Source organism: Sporisorium graminicola, chromosome SGRAM_8, assembly GCF_005498985.1.
Source record: "Sporisorium graminicola strain CBS 10092 chromosome SGRAM_8, whole genome shotgun sequence".
NCBI lineage: Eukaryota > Fungi > Basidiomycota > Ustilaginomycetes > Ustilaginales > Ustilaginaceae > Sporisorium > Sporisorium graminicola.
Genome location: NC_043738.1, coordinates 1,487,214 through 1,507,169, shown reverse-complemented (window position 1 = coordinate 1,507,169; position 19,956 = coordinate 1,487,214). Strand labels below are relative to the sequence as shown.

General features: G+C 56.7%; 4 protein-coding genes across 4 annotated transcripts; 2 read left to right on the top strand and 2 right to left on the bottom strand.

The window, feature by feature from the left end:
• Nucleotides 1-1,215: 1,215 nt before the first annotated feature.
• Nucleotides 1,216-2,898, top strand: EX895_006267 (uncharacterized protein; the record flags this gene model as incomplete). Its single annotated transcript, XM_029886859.1, has 2 exons — nucleotides 1,216-2,736; nucleotides 2,830-2,898. 2 exons carry the CDS (start codon nucleotides 1,216-1,218, stop codon nucleotides 2,896-2,898), a joined length of 1,590 nt encoding a protein of 529 aa, XP_029737172.1.
• Nucleotides 2,899-8,664: 5,766 nt separating this feature from the next.
• On the top strand, nucleotides 8,665-9,343 carry EX895_006266 (uncharacterized protein; the record flags this gene model as incomplete). Its single annotated transcript, XM_029886858.1, has 2 exons — nucleotides 8,665-9,188; nucleotides 9,298-9,343. 2 exons carry the CDS (start codon nucleotides 8,665-8,667, stop codon nucleotides 9,341-9,343), a joined length of 570 nt encoding a protein of 189 aa, XP_029737171.1.
• Nucleotides 9,344-11,830: 2,487 nt separating this feature from the next.
• EX895_006265 (uncharacterized protein) lies at nucleotides 11,831-12,058 on the bottom strand (the record flags this gene model as incomplete). Its single annotated transcript, XM_029886857.1, has 1 exon — nucleotides 11,831-12,058. One exon carries the CDS (start codon nucleotides 12,056-12,058, stop codon nucleotides 11,831-11,833), a length of 228 nt encoding a protein of 75 aa, XP_029737170.1.
• A 1,234-nt stretch (nucleotides 12,059-13,292) lies between these two features.
• EX895_006264 (uncharacterized protein) lies at nucleotides 13,293-19,766 on the bottom strand (the record flags this gene model as incomplete). The annotated part of the gene is made up of 1 exon (XM_029886856.1): nucleotides 13,293-19,766. One exon carries the CDS (start codon nucleotides 19,764-19,766, stop codon nucleotides 13,293-13,295), a length of 6,474 nt encoding a protein of 2,157 aa, XP_029737169.1.
• Nucleotides 19,767-19,956: the final 190 nt, after the last annotated feature.

Genomic DNA, 19,956 nt, shown 5'->3' with positions numbered 1-19,956 from the left:
TCACGGGTCCGTCAACCCTGCGAGATTCGGTGTATGTCGATGGGAGGAGAAGCGGAAACCAAATTTCGAGTCGGGATGCTGATGCATGAGCATTCGACACTTGCAAAGTAGAGATGATGTACTCCAAACTGTCGTGTGAGCATGCGGCTACCGTATGCAACAGCTCAGCCTTGAGAAATGGTTTCCTCTTTGTCGCCTAGACTGTAAGGGTCCGTCACCGAGAGCGTAAAGTAGTCGAGGTAGCGGCGTCTAGAGCGTCCCTGCAGTGAAGGGTCTAACCGATGCTATGGGATGGTGCAGCCGCCCGGGGCCACCGGCCGATCGCGACGGCGACGTGATCTCGAGAGAGAAAGAGAGAGAGAGAAAGAGAAGAGTCGAGGAACCGGGCGTGCTTTCGCGCCTTCGCCAGGCTATGCAAGCGTGCCCTTGCGTTGGAAGAGGTTGAGGCGCTGGCTGAATTTCGGCGGCTAATCAGCTAGCGTGCGGTGGGGCATTGGATAATGCGGGGGAGTGATCGTGACGAGAGATCGAAATGGAGAGCAGAATGCGAGCGAGTGATCAGCATGCTCCTTGAACCATTTTTCCGCGCGAAGATTTGATTCGAGTGAGCGAAGCGCAGTTTGGCGTTGCGTATGCACTTTCGAGCGCTTTGCTTCCGCCTTTCTTCTTGCAACCTTTTTCTCATTTTCTGACGCTTGCGACCTGCCACTCTCAATGATTTTCTTTCCCAGCAGGGCATCTCTAAGCCAGAGGCTGGCGCGGCCTCCGCATTCTCATCCGTCCGAAGAAGCGAAAAGAAAGTTTTCACCGCCCCGTCGACTTTTGCTCAAGTCGCGAGCTGCGCATCGGGTCCTATGATTTGTTGTTTTAAAAGAAGTAGTTTGCGGCAGTGCACCAGGTAGCGCACTTTTTCGACTTTGTGGTCTTTACGATTCATCTGTGACCCCAATCGGCGATACCATTTTTTTCGGGAGTCGCTCATTGGAAGAGCTGCACAAAGTTGAACTTTTTCTTGTTTGCTTCTCAAAAGTGCGGCAGGAGAAGAACTTGGTGATTCGAGGTTCATCCTGCCGCTCCACTTGGTTATCCTAGCTACTCGCTGCTTTGCAACACTGCGACCTCCCTGACCGTGGAGCTGATCAAGGACCGCAACATCGACACAGCCGCAGCTGCTGTTAGCACAGTCTCCAATCTCACGGACACCGCCGATCCACGATGACTTCGACCTGCACTTCCGCTTCGGTGCAGCCAGCAGCCACGACGGCGACAACAACGGCGACGAGGACTGTCGCCTCGAGCTCGCGACTGGCAAGAGGCAAAGATGCTTACATTCAAGCAGGCGATCTCATCATCGTCTTTGCCTCCAGAGACAAGACGCCTATGCCGCTCACCGTGACACCAGGCGAGCACGTCTCCAATATGTTTGGACACTTTCCGCACAGCGATATGGTGGGCATGCCCTACGGTAGCAAGATGGTGTCCAAGAATGGCCGCGGATATGTCTACCTGCTCCGACCTACGCCAGAACTTTGGACTTTGGCACTGCCGCATCGCACTCAGATCCTGTACGCGCCGGACATGTCGTTCATTTCGATGAAGCTCAACATGGGCCCCGGAAGCCGTGTCATAGAGGCCGGTACGGGATCAGGTAGTTTCAGCCACTTTATCGCTCGTACCGTGGGTCGTGCTGATACAGGAATCACATCGAGATCCGTCGCAGATCGAGACGCGCAAAGCAAGACGTCGGGAATGCAGGTGCCGAGGAACTGGCAGGGTCTGCCCAACCATCTGCAGCAGAACCTCTCGCGAGGCAGAGGCCAACCACGCGACACGGAGGATGCATCCGACACCGTCGACTCTCCAGCAGCAGCAGCAGAAACAGCCGAAGCCACTACGACCACACCGACGTCGCAGCCGCGAACCGACACAGATCCCCACGTCCCCGAAGAGCACGGCCGATTGTGGAGCTTCGAGTTCCACGAGCCGCGTGCGGACAAGGCGAGAGCCGAGTTTGCCGCGCACGGCATGGACAAGGTCATCGTGCTCAATCACCGTAACGTCTGCAAGGATGGATTCGGCCTCACTGATGCGGCAGACTCTGTGTTCTTGGACCTGCCAGCACCGTGGGAAGCGGTTGGGCACGCCGTTCAGGCGCTGCGGCGCGATACAGTGACCCGCATCTGCTGCTTCTCTCCTTGCATCGAGCAGGTACTCAAGACCGTGACTGCTCTCAACGAGCACGGCTTTACCGATGTGGAGACCTTCGAGTCGCTTGTGCGCACGCACGAGAGCCATTCTGCTGCCGGTCCCGAGATGAGCATCGACGAGGCGATCAACCGTATTCGGGTGGTGGAGAAGCGCAAGGAAGCCAGACGTCTGATCCAGATCGAAAAGGCACGGAGTGGCAAAGCTCAAGCTGGCAGCAAGAACGGAAGCGCAGCAGCAGAGGCCGACGGCGACGACGATGGCGAAGCTAGCATGGCTGACGCTGCCACTTCGGCAGATGCTGCCATCGACTCTTCTCTCAAGCGCAAGTACGATGAGCAGGAGGACGAGGAGCACGATGAAAGCAAAGCACATGCGTCGTCGCAGGACAAGGACGTCAACGGCTCGTATCAACGAGGCGTGCAAGAAGGTATTGCGGTGACCAAGAAAAAGGCCCGCATGTTGCAGCAGCAGACGCAGCAAAACCAACCGATTCAAGCAGCGACGGTCTACTCGAAGCCATATTACGAGGTACGTATCTCGACGCTCCTACTCGTACCACTGAGATCACAGTGACGCGCTGAACCAGATGACTGACCGCTTCCTTCTCCTTGACAAACATAGATGCGAGGCCACACAAGCTACCTCACCTTTGCGACGCTTCTTCCGCGCGACATGACGGCCGCACCCTGATCGGACTTCAATGCGACTACCAATCGTGAACCTTGACTTGTGTGTTTTGCATGAACTGCGGGGTGCAGTGCGCCACAGACAGGGCGAGCAAGTGTCAGAGTGTGGCGTGCGTGGTCTGGTCTTCAGGCAAGCCACTTTAAGCAGAGGGCATCTAAAGAATTGACCGATCGGAGTCGTGCACAGAGCCTTGTACATTCAGTACACCATCGGTCAAGTAAATCCCTGGCACGTCAATAGGCCAAATGGGGCTTTTAACATCCCTGTTAGGGTTCATGTCAAGCCCAATTCAAGGGGTGCGGTAAGATCCGTCGAGAGTGCCATCAAGCGGCGTGAAAGAGGTCGCTCGGCCAATCGGAACCGGCAAGGCTGTTTTCCTCGACAAGCATAGACCTCGCTACTTGAGCTATGCGAGTGTCTCATGATACTGTACCCGTTGCTCTCGATCAAGCGTGGGAAGAAAGGTGGGATCAATAGCAACCTAGGCATGCGTGACCTTTGGAATCACAGTAGGTAAGGTGTGGGATTGGCTTGGCTTGGCTTTGGTTTCTGACAGTGCGGTGGTGCGGCCGTGAGAGAAAAGTTTGCCGGGACCGGGAGGGCTGAGAGGTCGGGGGCCGTGTAGCTCGCTTCCTCTGCTCTCCAATTTTTCCCGCTTCTCTCTCTTTTCCCCGCGGACTCGCTCGGCTGAACCAGAATTCAGGCCTGCATTGCCGACGTTCCGTGCGAGCCAGCCAGCGAGGCTGATCGATGGCTATGCGAACAGGTCGCAAACGACTCGCCTATAGCAACACGACCAGCACCGGTTCGCCCTTGCGCTCGCCCTCCTCGACAACCAAAGAGATGGATCATTTCCCGGTATTCGGTGCTTGGTGCTTGGTGGCGCCAGGCTGTCGGAAGAGGCTGCTGTAGCGCACGGTCTTGGATAATCACCGTCGTCCCCGCGAAAGCCCTGGCCCAGCAGGGGAGATTCAGTCTTGGACAGCATCCAATTCTTTCGGTCCGACGTCGGTCCGAAATGCTACCCTTGCCCCTTCCCCTCCCCGTCCACGCCTTGGTTACAAGGTCCGAGCGAGCACGAGGACAGTCGCATGATCGGTTCAAATTTTCAATATAATCGATCTGTCAAGCGAGAGCAACGCGGGAGCGCTTCGAGATCTGGGCCTCGAGTTTCCCGAATGCACAAGGCGCAGATCGAAATTTTGACCTTGTCCCCGGCACCGTCACTTTGCCGGCAAACACTCGCTGACGAATCCGGAGATCAACGGGCGATTGCGGGCTTTGAAACGAGAGGTCCAAAGCGGAGTATGGTTCTCGAAGCTACAATGCAAGAGCTGCAGCGCTCGGTACGAAAGCCGTGGCGAATAAGAAAAAAATTGGTGCTTTGGAACCACTAGGAAGTTCGCCTACTATGAACAGCAAGGGATGCGCCGGCGTGTCAGCTAGTGACAGGCAGGCACGCGTGGGTGGTAACGTCGCGTTACTGTACGATAAGCTCGCATGATTTCCCGGAAACTCGGGTCTGGTGGCCAGGTATGTTCCAGCACCTACATTACTTCCCCGCCCGCCGCACATGCAACGGCCACTGTGCGCTATCCGTTGAAACCACTTGACGCTCGGCTGCAACATCGCCTCGTCATCAAGGTACGCTGCAAGGAATCGGAAGTCCTACGCGGCTAAGCGCAAGTTTCGAGAAAATGCAGTAGAGGTGTGCCAAGAGAAACAGGGGCCGAACCATTTCATCGCTAGCTGGAGAGCGTCGGCGTGATCAGGAACCAAGGACTTCCCCTAGGAGAGCGTTGTGTACGTTGTCCAGGTATGGGATGTGTTTGCCTTTAGACAGGGCTGTCCTGTGTTCTTTGAAATGCTTGATAGGCGCGGCTCTATCTTGTTCACCATACGTGATACTGTATCACCTCCACTCGGAATCGGGATCGCTTACAGGTTGGTTCTGGGTTTGCGAGGTGGTCAAGCTAACTTCGTTATTAGGTCCACGCTGTTCCTTTCCAGTGGTGGGTGGAGACGAAGCAAAGCGTTGCGAGTGCGTCTGTGTACCAACGAGGGAGGAACAGACTTTGGAAGCGAATTGCGAATTGCGAAATCGCGAGGAGGGTGACCCAGAAACTGCCGCCTTGCTCGCTCCCATCATGCTACAGTGCTATCTTGTGGGGTGGCAGAAGATGACGAGCCTGCCAACTGGGACGCAGCGTTTCGAGCCCCTACTCCCGACGGAATATGCAGGCACATGCAGAAGTTTCGGCACCTATTGTATTGTGTCGTTCGCACGTCGACGCATGGGAAGATTCGAACAAAATACTGTGTGAGAGCACGTTGCCGGTGGCTCATCACATCTTTGCCGGGCTTTCTGCTTGGTCGGCAGAATTCTGGCTGCGTCATGCAGATTTCAAATGGCAGGCGGTCGGACCGCCGGGAAGGTGATGAAGTGTTGTTGTGATAAGAGAGCTTCGCTGGTGTCGGTATTGTCGTCAGAGGTAGCCATCCTAGTCGTCGCTGGCTCTTGCTCGATCAAAATCAAAATCGCTGGGAGCTTCGTCGGACGTCGTTGTCAGTTGTTTCTGCCCAAGAGACGCGGAAACGGGTGCTGCATTTGGTCTACTTTCCAGGAGTGGCGGGCAGTCGATCTTGCCAAACACAAGGATAGAATCGAGGGGGTTACCTTTATCCCTCTGCCCAACGCGGATTCATAGATTGGCAACCGAGACCGGAGTCCGGGCCATCATTCGTTACCCTGACTTGGTCTTTGCGGATCCCACTCGTTATGGCTCCGAGCATTTTGAGGAGAGAGAGAGAGAGAGAAGGGGGGAGGGAGGGTAGACGTTGGTCATACTGAATTCAGCCACCGGCGAGGTCATTCGAAGTGTTAGAAAAGTACAGCCGTGCCGAGAGGCAGCCTCGTCACCATGATCCGAGCCATTGGAAACTCATGCTCACCCACAGAGAGAGGAGAGGGGAGATTGGGCCACAACTTGGGACCTCTTCCAGTCCGCCCGCTTAGGGACGATCCAAGTTTTTCGACGACGATCGCCCGAAAAGACAACACACTGGGGGGTGTGAGGGTTAGCCCACGGTCATTGCTTCTATAGATGGCCCTGAGAAGCCTTTTATACTTTCAGCCGGCGCTCCGGTGGTCCTTGCAGCAAGGGCGAACGAGACCAACAGGGGGACGATGGCTCGACTCGGCGTAGCGTCCTATCAAGAGCTCTCTTGCTATCGATGTGCGTTGTGGCTGGCCCGCCATCAGGACGAAAGTGCGTTTGTATGAAGGCGGCTTCGCCTTGTACCGTGGGTAAAAATGCCTGGACGCTTTAATGACCCCTAGTCATAATGGTGTCACGCAGCAGCCAAGCAAGCGGAGGTTGGCGGAGCCAGAAACGACATGCCGGAACGCAGCGAGAAACCCTGACCCAAAGAGAGAAAGAACGAAAAAAAAAAAAAAAGAAAAAAAAAAAAGAAAAAGAAACAAAAAGAGTCACGAAGATTCGATTTTCCGCGCCTCGCCGAGTTTGGGTTTTGGATTGGGCTTGGGGTTGAATTTTTCCCCTTTCCTTTCCCTCACCTCGTTCTACAACAACTGGTGGCGGGTGACAACAAAAACGCACCAATGCAAATCTAGCTGTGTTTGAATCACCAGCCTCTTGGAACTACAGTACTATTTGGAAGCCGGCGCGACGAAAACCGGGTCTGATTCGAGTTAAAAATAGACCATCGTTAGGTCGAGTACAGTGGAGTAGCCCGTTGTGCTGTGCCGTGGATCCCTGTATCTTCTTTCGTCTTGTGAATGTACGCATGAAGGGGAGCTGGGGCGTCTTGTTAGGAGAGACACTAGGGGGAAGGGAGAGGTTCTGGCTGGAAAGGAGTGAACCAGAGCAAACAGAAGAAGGACATCCAAGAGGTATGCTGCCGAGGAGAGGAAACATCTACGGTATGCCAAGGTGGTTTCCAACTTTGTGCGATGCATAACCGTCTGTTCCCTAGCTTCCCGCATTTGCTGCTGGTCTAGGGTGGAGTCGGGTACTGCATCCGTGCGTGTGGGACGCTGACCATCGCCTGCTGTAATGTGCAAGTCTCGAAGCCTCTTCCAGCCGCCCATCGTGCCATTCGGGCTTGCAGCACAGATGGGAAAAGCAACTCGATCGATAAATTAAAACAATGAATTACGAACAATCGGTGGCCGGGCTGCCCGAGTCAGGGTGGGTCAGCAACATTGCTGCGCTCGCATGTGGCCTGGTTTGTGTGTGAAAATGCACGACGGTGCGCGACTGTGCATCGTGCAGATCCGAGTCGGTCGCGAGCTTGCAGACACGGAGTGGGCTCGGTTTTGGCGAGACCTTTCTGCATCGCGTCCGCTTCCACTTGCTCCCGTTCCCCGGCAGCAGCCACAAACGCGCAGTGCACGCGCCGGCCAGTCCACCAGCGAATCCAGCCCCTCAGTCGGCTGCGCGTGTCCTGCAGGCTGCTGCAAACGTGTCTGCAGGGTACAGTGCAGTACCGCAACGGAGGCCAACCAGCTCTCCCGACATCGGCATTCGTCTTCTGTAACTCAAATTGGTGGAACTGGGTGGCTTGCTTGGGTTTTGCCTGTACATGCATACATGTGAACATTCACTCATTCTTCCTTTTGGCCTCGACTTGACTTTTCCTGCAGGCAGCTTACAGCTACAGCCGCAGCCACAGTAGAGGCCAGACAGTCATGCCGTGGGGGTTCGACGAGGTTGCCGCTCATCCGTTTTCTTGGAACCTAAACCCAAAGATGGTGGATTCCAAATGAGTTCATGTGGCTCTCCCGAAACCTCCTTTCGAGAGGTGCAGACGTCCGTGTATGTGTATGTATGTACGTGTCCCTGTGATTTGTTCGGTGTTGGCTCTTGCGCCTCGTAATTTCTTCGTGCATCTTTTGTCTTGCTTCCGGCTGCCGATACAGTGGACGCCCTTTCTCCGCCGTTCCCTCCGTTTGGCTCGCCCACTCGTGAGTGTTTGTCTCTTCATCTCCCTCCTTTCCCATCCTTCGTCCCCGTTTACACTGTCTGGAACACATCCCTCCTTCTCATCCCGCTTCTCGTTTTCAACTTTCTTTCTTTCTCTCCCCTTTCCCGCTGGTCTTCTCTTTCTCTTCTATCTCGAACGTCACCGTTGCTTCCGAGCCATCACCTCACTCGCCTCCCCTCCTTTCTCAGCAGAGCGTGGCGTTCCGATCCAATTGCATCCGTTCGTTCTGCTCGTCTTCGTAGTCACGCTCAACTGACACCCTCCCGACTCGGATTCTCAACAGCACCGACCACCAACGTCATTCTTTGCAGCGAAGCACTCGTACGACCCATCGATTTGACGTCTCGACTCTTACCGCCTCACCGTCACGTGTCATTTGGTTTATGCACCAGCAGCTGCTTGTCCCTTTCATCTTGCACAGCTCTCTCTTGAATTGACTCTCGCTTCTTACCACGGCAGTCGCGGCCCACACCAATATCGGTAGCAACTGTCGTCGCATACACTCACCCCCGGACCAAAATCCCTCCGCCATATAGCGTCTTCCATCAAGATTACAACGCTCGAGTCTCTTCATAAGCAGCAATAGACTCGCACCCAATAGCGAATGGCTCAGACGAGCATGAAACAATAACACTGCATCAACAATCGGCACTCATTCCACCGTGATATTCTCCTTTTCTCCACCCTCGTCTCATTCTGCCTCTGACGCGTTGCACGACTCGACAGCTTGACACCTGCGCATCATACACGTCGCGAAGAGGCATGCTGTCGAAAGCAACATCCATGGACCGACCCGACAGTCGCAGTGCATCCTCGTCCGATCCGCCCCCGCCGCCGCACAGCACCGCGCAGAGCAGCGCCATGTCAAAGACCGATGACAGCAGCTCGGGTCAAACACCCGTTGGCGGCGGCGCTGAGAACAGCGTCGCATACCAATACGTCGCCGTTCAACAAATGACCTCGCGTCGCGACCACATCGAGTACCAGCTCACCGTGCGAGAACAGCCCAAGCAATCCAGGATGTGCGGCGTCGGCGAAAAGGCAGACAGAAGACCCATCGATCCAGCGCCCATCGTCCAGCTCCGCGTCATTACCCACGACCGTCCTGTGCGCCAAAGCGACACGGTCGAAAACACACCCGCAGCACCGCCCGTCGAAAGAAAGCCAGGCCATGGTCCCACCCTGCCGAGGACGCCGGGAGTACGCAGAGGTCTGCCCGTCACCACCGCCCTGGGTGATGGCTGGGAGGACAAGGCTTGGTACCTCGAGAACCCGTACTTTTTCATGTACGCCATGCTCTGCAACGCCGAGACGGACGAGGAGCTCCACCTCCTCAACGACGGAAAGACGAGGTATACGAGCGGCTCGTGCGTCTCGTGCCTGTACCACCTCAAGGACATCGACGGCTCGCACCAAGGCTTTTTCGTCTTTCCGGACTTGAGCATCCGCGTCGAGGGGCGCTATCGACTCAAGCTATGCCTGTTCGAGACCATCGGACACACGGTACATCACTGCAAATCCATCTATTCCGATCCCTTCCACGTCTATACGGCCAAGCGCTTCCCGGGGATGGAAGAGTCGACCAAGTTGTCCAAGTCGTTTGCCGAGCAAGGTCTCAAGGTGCGCGTTCGCAAGCACCCTCGCTCGAGACGCAGAGGCTCCAAGCGAACAAAGGACGAGAGCGAAGCTTCCGACGATGCACCTCTTGCGCTCGAGCGCAGCAGTCCAAAACGTGCAAGAGCTTCCGACTTCACACCCACATCGGGTCTGCCGATGCCTCGCTCGATGGACGCGCGCTTCGAACGTGCCGAGTATGATCGGAAACCTCTGATTGCGGCTGCACCTCCAGATGTCAAAGGCATCCCGTCGAGCCGTCGCATTGCTTGGGAGGAGGAGGAGGCCATGCGCGCACATGAACAGCGTGGGTGGGACTTTCGATACGAGCATCCAGGGTATTCTCCTCAGTACTCTCGAGATGAGAGAACAGCAGCGGCATCGGGAGAGCGCCCACCGCCGACTCGCGAATTTATCGATGAGCGCTACGTGGACGACTATTCTCTGCGCAATCGACCACCTCCTTCACACGCAGGTATGCCCACCAGGTTCGCATCGGACTATTCCGAGCATGCCAGATCCGCTTACATGCGTGAAGAATCTAGCCGACCTTTGCACGATGCACCGCCTCCGTCGGCAACGCCGCCGCCCCTGATGGCTCGTGGAGGAGGATTTGCGGAAGTTCCGCCTCCTGCTGGCTTTGTCGGTTCACACGGACGCAGCTATCCACACGCGCCAGCACCGGGGCCTATGCCTTCGCGTGCGCCTCGTCGCCATTCTCGGCCGTACGGTCCACTCGATCATGCTACGCAAGAGGTTGGGCGCATGCATGACGACTATGGTCCTCATCCGCCTGCACACGGCGCTCGGTACCCGAGCGCCTCTTATGATCCACGAGAGCGTCATCCCGGTCGACTTCCGTCACCTCCACCGCCGGCGGGTAGCGTCGAGTACAGCCGTCGCAGTCCGTACCCACCTCCAGCACGGCCGTCGTCGTCGCTATGGCGGTCTGGGTCTCCGAGTCCCAGCAACAGACCGTCTGACTACTACCCGCCAGCGGCGGCGGCGGTCGGACGCGAGTACGCGACAGCGCGAATATCTCCCACTTCGGCACGCAACGTCGCCACTCCACCACCACCAGCAGCAGCCTTTGTAAGCGGCGACGAGCGTGTCTACCATCGTCGGGGATATGGGCCAGCTGCGTACGAGGTGGAGTCGCTCGGGCCGAGGTCGAGCGATCTTGCCCCGACCGCGAGTCGGTATGGGCAACATGCGATTCTGCCGCCTCGCGAACGCCCCTTGCTGCCGCCGCTGGTTGGGTCGCCTTCGATGACGCACGCTGAACGCGACCGGGCCGAGTGGGAGAGAGAACGCTTGGCGATGCGCGCCCCACCCTCCGCAGCAGTCAAGGACGAATACCGCACGCGCGACTGGGACAGACCACCTGTGTCAGGGTCACGACCATCTTCGCGTGGCCCCCCGCGGCCTTACTAATACCACACTATCCCCGTTTGCACCGCTGGCAGTAGCTTCTGTTGTTACTTGGAACCATACACGAATTCTTGGGTGTGACAGAGCTGCTGTTCAAAATACAATACCATATGGATGCATCATCTCGATGAGGTTGTGTGGTGACTGCGTGAGAGGTTGATGTTGATGTTGATGTTGAAGTTGAAGTTGAACTTGATGGATGTGATGGGGTTGTTGGGCTAGATTTCGTCGTGTCGGTGTTGTCGGGTGGTGGGAAAGGAGGGTGATGAGGAGAGGGCGATTGGCACGAACGAGTTTTGAAATGACAACCAGAATCCCTCTCACGTTTTACGCCGGGTCAGACTTCGAGTACAGCGCTGGAAGGGGAGCGAAAGTGAATGCACTCGACCAGCTAAGCCCACAGGTGTTGCGCTGCGTGTCTCTCTGTGCGTATCAGCGGCTCCTTGTCCGCGGCCGCTTCACACCTGCGACTGTACAGAACAACGGACAGCTGGTCTTCGCCTGCCCGTGCCTGCCTGCCTGCCTGCCCGTTTCCCTGAGTCGACCTATCGGATCGGAGCTGCGAATCTTTCTATGCCACAGAAGTCTCCCCCTTTACGATGCTGTCTTTAATTGGAAGCTGGTATTTACTTTTCCAAGGCTGTGATGTACATGACTACAGTCGGCGAACGAGGCCAGTCGGAACGGGTCGAGGTTGGGCGATATGAGCAAGACAGTGGCGAGAGGTTCGAGGGTGGAATGCAGTGGGTGGGACCAGAAGGCGGTGCCAAGGGCGGGCGGGTCATCGAGGAAGATGACGGGAAGTGAGACGAGACGGGGCGGATCCAGAAAAGACAACATCAGCAACAGCGTCGAAAACAAAAGAACAGGGACAATTCAAGTACTAACCGTTGTTGCCTCGAATGAAAGCGTCGCCGTAAGAGTTCTTCTTGACGCCATCGACGTACTCGACGGTCTGCTCGAGGGCAATGTTCATGTAGCCGTCGAGACACGAGAGCACACCGCGGTAGTCAATGCCGGAATTGAGGCGCACATTGACGCTCTTGCCAATCACGCCTTTTAGGAAGTCGTTGGGGCTGCCTGCTTTTGGCTGCTGGGTTGCTGCTGACATTGTGAGCAAATGTGCGTGCGTGTGCGTCTCTTTTGTCCTGTGGATGTATGTGGTCTGCGTCTGAGGCGATTTCGACCTGGAGAGTGACACCCGGGTGCTATTGCCTGTCCGTAAAAGAGGCTGCTGCTGCGATCGCTCCGCCTTGGATGTGTGAGTTTGAAGGATCGTTCGCCAAGAAAGCCCGTAGGATCAAAGATGTGATGGTGTTGGAGACACATGCTTTTCAGCTCTCAACGATGGATTTCAATTCGCAGCTGAACTTCCTACTGTACCACGCAGAGCACAACTCCACTTTACGCCAAATTTAATCATTCATTTGTTTTGGTCATTTTCCGCTTTCTCCTGCTCTGCTAGCCTGTCACGACGAATTTATTAGTGCCAATATATTCTTGTCAAAATAAATATGGACAGACGGGAGAACCCACAAAGGATTTCTACACTTGAATTGAATGAAACGTGATCGAAAAATTAAATTGCGAAAAATGCACTTTTCGATAGTCACCGACTTCCGACACTTGCACTTCCTTTGTTACTTACGTCTTCTTGTTCCATCATCATACCCAACCAACACCCAACTTCGTCCCGGACCATCTTCGATTCCACTGGATTGGATCGCATGAACTCGGCGGCTGCTATCTAATCGCTCGCCTCTCGGTGTCTCAAACCCACGCTTCGCTCCCCTTAGAGCCGCTCGACGCTTGGAAAAAAGCTGCAGTGGTGCCTCTGCCGCTTCCGTCCTGCCTGCCTGCCTCCCTGTCCTCGCGTTCGAGCCAAGCCAGCTCGCCTCGCCTCGCCTTGTTCACACGGTATCTTCCAGAAATTGCAGCCTCTCAGCATGTCCCGCCCCGCCAAGCTCACGTTGGCAGCTTCGCTTCTTGTTTCAGGCCTCACGGTATGGGGTGTTCACTACATGCAGGAGAAGGAACGAGAGGTTATGTATCGCGGTGTAGAACGCGATGAGGCACGGCAGGAGGAGAAGAAGCGCAAGAGGATGCTGGACCTCCAGATCAACCAGGAGAAGGAGGCAGAGTATCAGAAGATGCAGCCAACCGCTGGAACAACTGCTGGAACAAAATGACCCAAAGCTTGATCTAGCTTTGGCCCTCCCTCCAATTCACACTCCAATCTCACACCACCCCACCCGAACCCGAATCCATCATCATTGCACAGACACACAGTGACGGACACGGCAAATCGATCGATTCATTACAAAAGCTCGACTTCGACGCACCAGCTAGTACATCTTGGTGAAATCATACAGCTCGGCCATACTCGAGTTCACCGACATTCCCGCAATCGGATGCTGCACCTCCACCGCCGCATCCGCTCCTTCAGCCTTTGCCTTCTTGGCCAAATGCTGCTGTCTCGCCCTTCGGATATGGCCCAGCCTCGACACCCAATTGCTCGAGTACGGCTGCATGGCCTCGCCCGTATCCAAATAGATCTGACTGGCCACATTGCTGTGCAGCGCCAAGATCCGCACAAACGTGGGCAGAGCTTCGGCGGACAGTAGCTGACCATCACCCACGGGCGAGAACTCGGGCATGCCCGGACGCCGCTGCAGCGTCACTTGGTAGAACACCGCATCGTCCGGGTTGGCCGAGCCCAGATTGACGCCTCCGCGCGTCATGGGTGAAATGCAAACGTTGACGTAGTTGAACTGCCCGGCAATGGTGCCAAATTTGTAGTCGCGGCCAGACTCGTTAAACACAATGTGAACAAAGTCGTTTCCGATCAGAGCCTTCTTGGAGCGTCGGATGGGATCGCGCTCGTCGTTCGGCATCAACGTCGCCGCATGATAAACAATCTGACAGATTTCGTCCGTCCACACGTACGCGTGCTTGCCGTGCTCGTCATTGTTGCGATCCAATCCGCCTGTGTAGACATCTTCTTGACCCTTCAACTTGATCAAATGGCCCAAACCCTGCAAAAACCGGGTATACGCTCGCGATCCGTGACGGTTGCTGAGAATGTCCACTTCGTCCTCCTGCCCCGGTCCTACGTACAGGACGCCGATCTTGTGAAAGTCGACTACGGGAGTGAAGTCGACTGCTTTGATCAATCTGTCCGTCGCGGGCTCGTCGGGAAGTAGGATCGGCGCTGTGTCGTGCAACATGTCCGGGTACGTCGAGAGCTGCAGCGCAAAGAAGCTCGGATCCACATCAGGCTCCTTCGAAGTGGTCTTGGCCTTGCTTGCTGCGCTTGAACCGCCACCAGCGCCGTGCGAATCCGCGTTCGTGGACAACGCCTTATCGGTGGGGCTTAGGATGTCACGCATCACCTGCCGCATGGCTAGCGAGCTACTGGCATGCTCCTCTCCCAGCACGGCACTCGGCGTCCGCGAAGGTCGAGAACTCTCCACCGAGAATGAAGACGCCCGTGGTCGGGAAGCCAAGCCAAAGTGCGCGGGGCCTCGTGGCCTGCGAGCACGAAGACGCTCGCTGATCTCTAGTCGATCCTCCACGCGACGACGGAGGCTGCCTCTCTCTTTCTTCTGTGCAGTACCCTTGGCGTCGTCGCCCTCTGCCGGTTCGTCCACCTCATCTGCCGGCGCGTCCAGCGTCGGCGAAGCCATGACATCCGGGTCGCGATTCATCATGAGCACGGCGGGGAGCTGATCCTTCTCTCCGTTCTCATCCGGAAGCAATCCGATCGGAACGTTTTCAAGCTTGCACAGCATCGTAGCCGTCCCGGACGGACGGCGGATGACGATCTCGACCCAACCCGCCTTCTTGGCGGTGGATACGGTGAGCAAACCATTGCCCATGAGCCACGTCTTGGAGTGACGACCCACCTCTTTGCCCTTGTTGGCGCCTGCTGATGGTCCGCCCATGATGAGCTGGTTGATGAACGACTTTTTGGGCTTGGAGTCGGCGTTGGAGTACGTGAACCTCGCGAGAAAGTCGAAGCACACCTGGGTCTGGTCCGACAATGTCTCCATGCCCTCGTTCGCTTTCAACAAACCGCGCGAGATGTAAGGCAGATACTTGGGTCGATCGCCAATCTTGAGAATGACAAACCAGAGTGAAATGTTGTAGAACGCCATGAGCATCACGTACTGCGAGAGCGAATAACTCGCCGGACTGGCACGGTAGTCGTCACGGGTGGCGGCTTCGGGACTCTGGTGATACTCGATGTACTGTAGCACGATACTGAACACACGCCTGTAGTCGGTCTCGGTAAAGTTGGCATAGCAGGCCGGATGCTGCGCGACCGTGGCGATGAGCTCGAGGATATGCACGCTCATGGTCATGTGTGAGCGCACCGCCGTGAGCGTGAGGAGCATCTGGGTGAAGAAGCGCGTAAAGCTCTTCTGCATTTCGTAGCATGAGATCGCAAGAGCCTTGATGCAGGATCGCGCAGTCGTGTGCGACTTTTTGAGTCCCCGGATGAAGGCATCGACCATCTCGTCTTGTTCTGCTCGCGAAAAGAGCGTACGGTACCCGATGAGTGTGATGAGCGTCTCATACACTACAGCAGTGACATCCGTCTTCTTCAAATCGTCCGGTAGGATGACTTTGGGCAGCAACGCATCGTCGAGAATACCTTGACAAATCTCCTTGCGCAGATGCAACACCTGGTGCTGAGCCTTCGGTCCGCAGAAAAGATGCTTGTTGCTCAGCTGATGCGGAAGGTGGCAGAGGAGGTACGAGATCACTTCCCAGTCCTGCTCGGAACGAAGCATATCGATCGCAACACCCAAAAATTCGGACACGGGGATGGGAGCGGGCTTGTTGTCCTTGTGACTGTGTAGGTGGGTGTTGCCGGCGCAGCACTCTATGTCGTTGCGCTCGTGGATGTAGGTGTAGATGATGTCGCTTCGCAGCAAGATGGCAGGCATCTCGAACGAGATCGTTTGCGGCAAGCGCCAGAGATGCTCATAGGGTGCAGTTCGTACGGCCCTCTGCTGGCTCGTGCTGCGGGCTCGTTCGCCTGGCGGACGCTTGGCAGAGTCTGTGCTGCGCTCCGACCTGCCCCTCTCTCGCGACAGCTCGCGGAGACGCGATTTGGATCTGGGCGCCGGGTCCGTGTTTCGCTGAGCATCGCGCCCTTCGCGCTCAGTACGACTGGTGACAGTGCCAGGCCTCATCTTTGAGCCTGCTCGCGGGCGGACCTCGGGGTTGTTCGACGCTGAACTGAGCTGCCGTCCTAGAGCGGATCCCTCATCTGCTTCGGCCGGTCCCTTCATGAGGACGATGGCGCTTGCTCGAATCAAATCGTCCATGTCACCGGTAAGGTAGACACGATGCTGACGATCCGTACGGAAACGCAAGAGCCACTCGAGGATGGCGAGCCGGGTCGAAGTGCAAGCCGGGCTACCAGATGCAGCTGTCGTCGTGCTCGAGCTGGAAGCAGGCTTGACTCTCAAAAGATCGAGGAGGTCGCGATAGATGGCAATGCACCCCGCGCGCGTCTTTCTTTCCCAGCGCTGACGAATGGATCGATCAATATCTCTGTCGACCGAGTTGGCGATCCAGGGCGTGCTGAAAGCCATGCGATTGAAGATGGCGATAAGGTCGAGGGCGGCGTTGCGCGCCTTGGTCTCGTTCATAGAACTGCCGCGAGGGGCATCCGAGTTGGAGCGGGAACGCGGTTGGTCCTCTTCGGAGTCGCCTGCAGGCACATCGAATGCGACCGTCTTGTGCGGCGGAGCAGAGTGTGCAAGCCTGCACAGCAACTTCCGAACCTCGACAAAGACCTCTTCAAAGTCAGTGTCCGGTTGGTCCTGCGTGGTCCTCTCCACAGACTCAGCTTCGGGGTCCACTGGTCCGGGGATTTGAGACCCGCTGAGAACGGCTGCTTGGACGAGAACCGAGCGAAGCATCGTTTCTGTCCTTGGGTCCGTCTCAGAGGAGAGCGTCGAATTGGCCAACGGCAGCACAATGTCGGTCATGAAGAGATCGCGCTCTGCAGTGAGATCTTGCACGGCATTGTAGACGTGGTCAAAGACGAGCGTGACGAGATCGTAACGAGCTTTCTGTTCATCTGCGCCGGGATGAGGCTGGGATTCGCTGCGGTAGAAGAAGGCTTGCAGAAGAGCTCGGATGTTGGAGAGCCAATCGGGATTGCTCGGCAAGCAGAGATGCTGCGTCCAGTGGTATTGTACCAGCTTCGAGACGGTCGCATCGCGCAAAATCGGTGAGAGTGTGAGCAGGAACGATGCCAGCTTGGGTGACCATGGTGGCGAGAGTGCTACTGCTGATTCGTCGGCCTCTGCTGCACGCTTCTGATCGGTTTCCTTGGAGTCCAGCAAAGCCTTGGGTGGATGGGAGATACTCAACTTGTCCAACACTTTGAGTATCGCTAGGACTGGAGCGGTGTGACCGGCAGGGCTTGATTCCAGCAACGAGGCCTGGCCATATGCAGCATTGCTAACGGAATGGCTGAGCTTGAGGCCTTCGAGATGCCTCTTTGCCTCCACGACAAGGTCGAGGAGTGCATCCCAGTCTGAGCGAGCGAATCTCTTCTCGCGAGCGATTTTGCTGGCCTGTGCACTTCCTCGGTCCGAGGCGGCTTGCTTTTCACCTGCTGGGCGCTTAGCAGCTGTTGGCTGGGGCTCTGCGGCGGCTGAAGTAGATGGGAGGAGATCGGAAACGAGGTGGAGAATCTCGAGGTCGAGCACATCGCACTGACGCTTCAAGGCAGCCCGCAAGGCGGGCATGATGAGTGCAAGCGATAGGGACGGCGCGAGCGCATCCTCCTTTTGCGCCTTGCTGGAAGCTCCGGACGCTGAGCCTTGCGTGTTCTGCTGTTCCTGCTCTGCGACGTGGGCCAGAGCCAAGCGGAAGAAGCTGACGGCACCGACCAGCACGGCAGGGTCTTCGAGATGCGTAGCCTTGTGGATGTCAGGGGGTCCCGTGAGAATGATGCGTGCTGATCGAAGGGCTGCGTTGGCACAGTGGCTTCGAAGAATGTTGGAGAGAATTGGCAACACCTCCTGATGCCAATCGGCCTCGCGATCGTCCGACTTTTCCTTGATGAAGCCTGGAGAGCGAGGATCGATGCACGAATAGCCCAGAAGGCGACACAGCATCTTGACGACCACGTTGATACAGGCGGGTGGCAGGTGTCCATAGCGTAGCGTTGCGTCAAGCAGATTGAGACAGCTGCGCACTTCGTCCAAGTGAAGCTCCGGCCCGACCCAGTAGCCGGATCCGGCAAGCTCAGCTCGAGATGCAGATGGCGCTGTAGCTGCTTCGCGTGTGGGCACGAGCGTTGCCAGGGTCATCGGAGCGGCATTGGCCGGTTTCGCCGAGGAAGGAGCTGCAGAGCTGTGAAGCTGTGACGTGACAGCATCGATGGAGACAAGCTTGTTCGACGAGCGCGGCGTAGCAGACGGCGAAGTTTCGCTGCTTTCGGGGGAAGGGCTGATAGTCTCCAAGCCGTAGTACGAGTAGCCATCCACCAAGGGTCTGGCGTCGCGAGAACGGGATCGGCGAGAGGATGGGGTTGGCGCGACCGAGCTGCGCTGCGAGCCGAGGAGAGGGGTGCTTTTGAGCGGCGGTGAGCCAATGACAGAGCTAGGGAGAGTGAGCGTACTGGCAGTCGATTCGCCAATGATGAGCTCTGCGGCACTACGAATGACCATTTCGGCATGTGCTATGGGGATCCTCGCAAAGCTGTATTTGAGGATGCCAGTAAGAAGCTGAAGGATGATCTGGACGTCTCGCTCCACGGAAGAGAGTTGCGAAATGGCTCGAGTCTGCTGAATGGCCGTCTCGTCGAAGTTGTCCTTGGCTCCAGTGCGTCCGACCCTGCCAGACTCGTCGATCAAAGGGTGGAGCTGCGCTCGCAGGCGCTGCACCTCCGTCCAGGCCACTTGAAGCCATCGAGTCAGCGTCAAGATGAGACCTGGAAAGCCTACCACGTCACGGCCATCCTTTGTGAGCACTTGGAGAGCGCTGAGCTGGGCTGGTAAACCGGCCAAAATGACGTGAGTGTTGTCGTCGACTTCTTCGTCGTCGATTTCGCTGGAAGAGACGCTGAGTACAAGGCGGTAAAAGAGAGCGCGGTCGATGGCGGCGAGGGGTTGATCGCTATCTGGGATTTTGGAAGAGAGGGAACCAGGCGCACCGTTACGAAGCTCGGTGAGGGCCGGGGAGGCGTTTGCCGCGCGCTTGTCGGCTAACTTGACGGACAATGTGAGGAGATTGCAGGTTTCGATGCGCAGCTTTTGGGGCTGTTCCGCGGTGAGCAGTAAAGTGCAGAGACGAAAGACCTCGGCGAGTGGAACGTCGTCGGCAAAGATGGGTCTGGGACCGCTCTGGCGCTCGACAGCAGCTGCTAGCGCTCGAATCTTGGGTATACGCTGTCGAACTGCCTCGTCTCGCGCTTTTGCCGTAGCTGGAAGTGGGCCGCGAAGATCGTCGAAGAGTGCATCGTAGGCACCGCCCTCGGGAGGCTCGATGCTGGTGAGGTCGTAGGGAGAGATGGGTTCAAGCGATGCAGAGGCGCCCAGCTCGAACGGGTTTTGGGAAGTGGGCAGTGCGGTGGTGATGGGTGCCAGGGGTGTGCTGGGTGGGATGCCGTTGCCAGATGCGGTGGATGCTGCTGACGAAGCCGAGCGACCACCGCCTCGGAAGGTGCGGAGGATGTGGTTGAAGCTGCTGCTCGCTTTGGAGGTCGACGCCGATGCCGCCGAGGCCGCAGCGTGTGTGGGCATGGGCTGCGGCGCTGACGATGGGGAGCGCAAGCGATTGGGATCCATGTTGCTTGAGCGATCGGTCGGTCAGTGGAGATGTTGCTGAGAGGAGACGAGCTGATTTGGACATAAAGGTGACGTTGTTGCAGATTCAGGTCATGTCGTAAAGATAACCAAAATCTTGATAGTGTGAGGACGACAGTGGGGGCGATGTTGGTGGCTAGGTGAATGTATGCCGTCGCTGCTATTTTGGCGG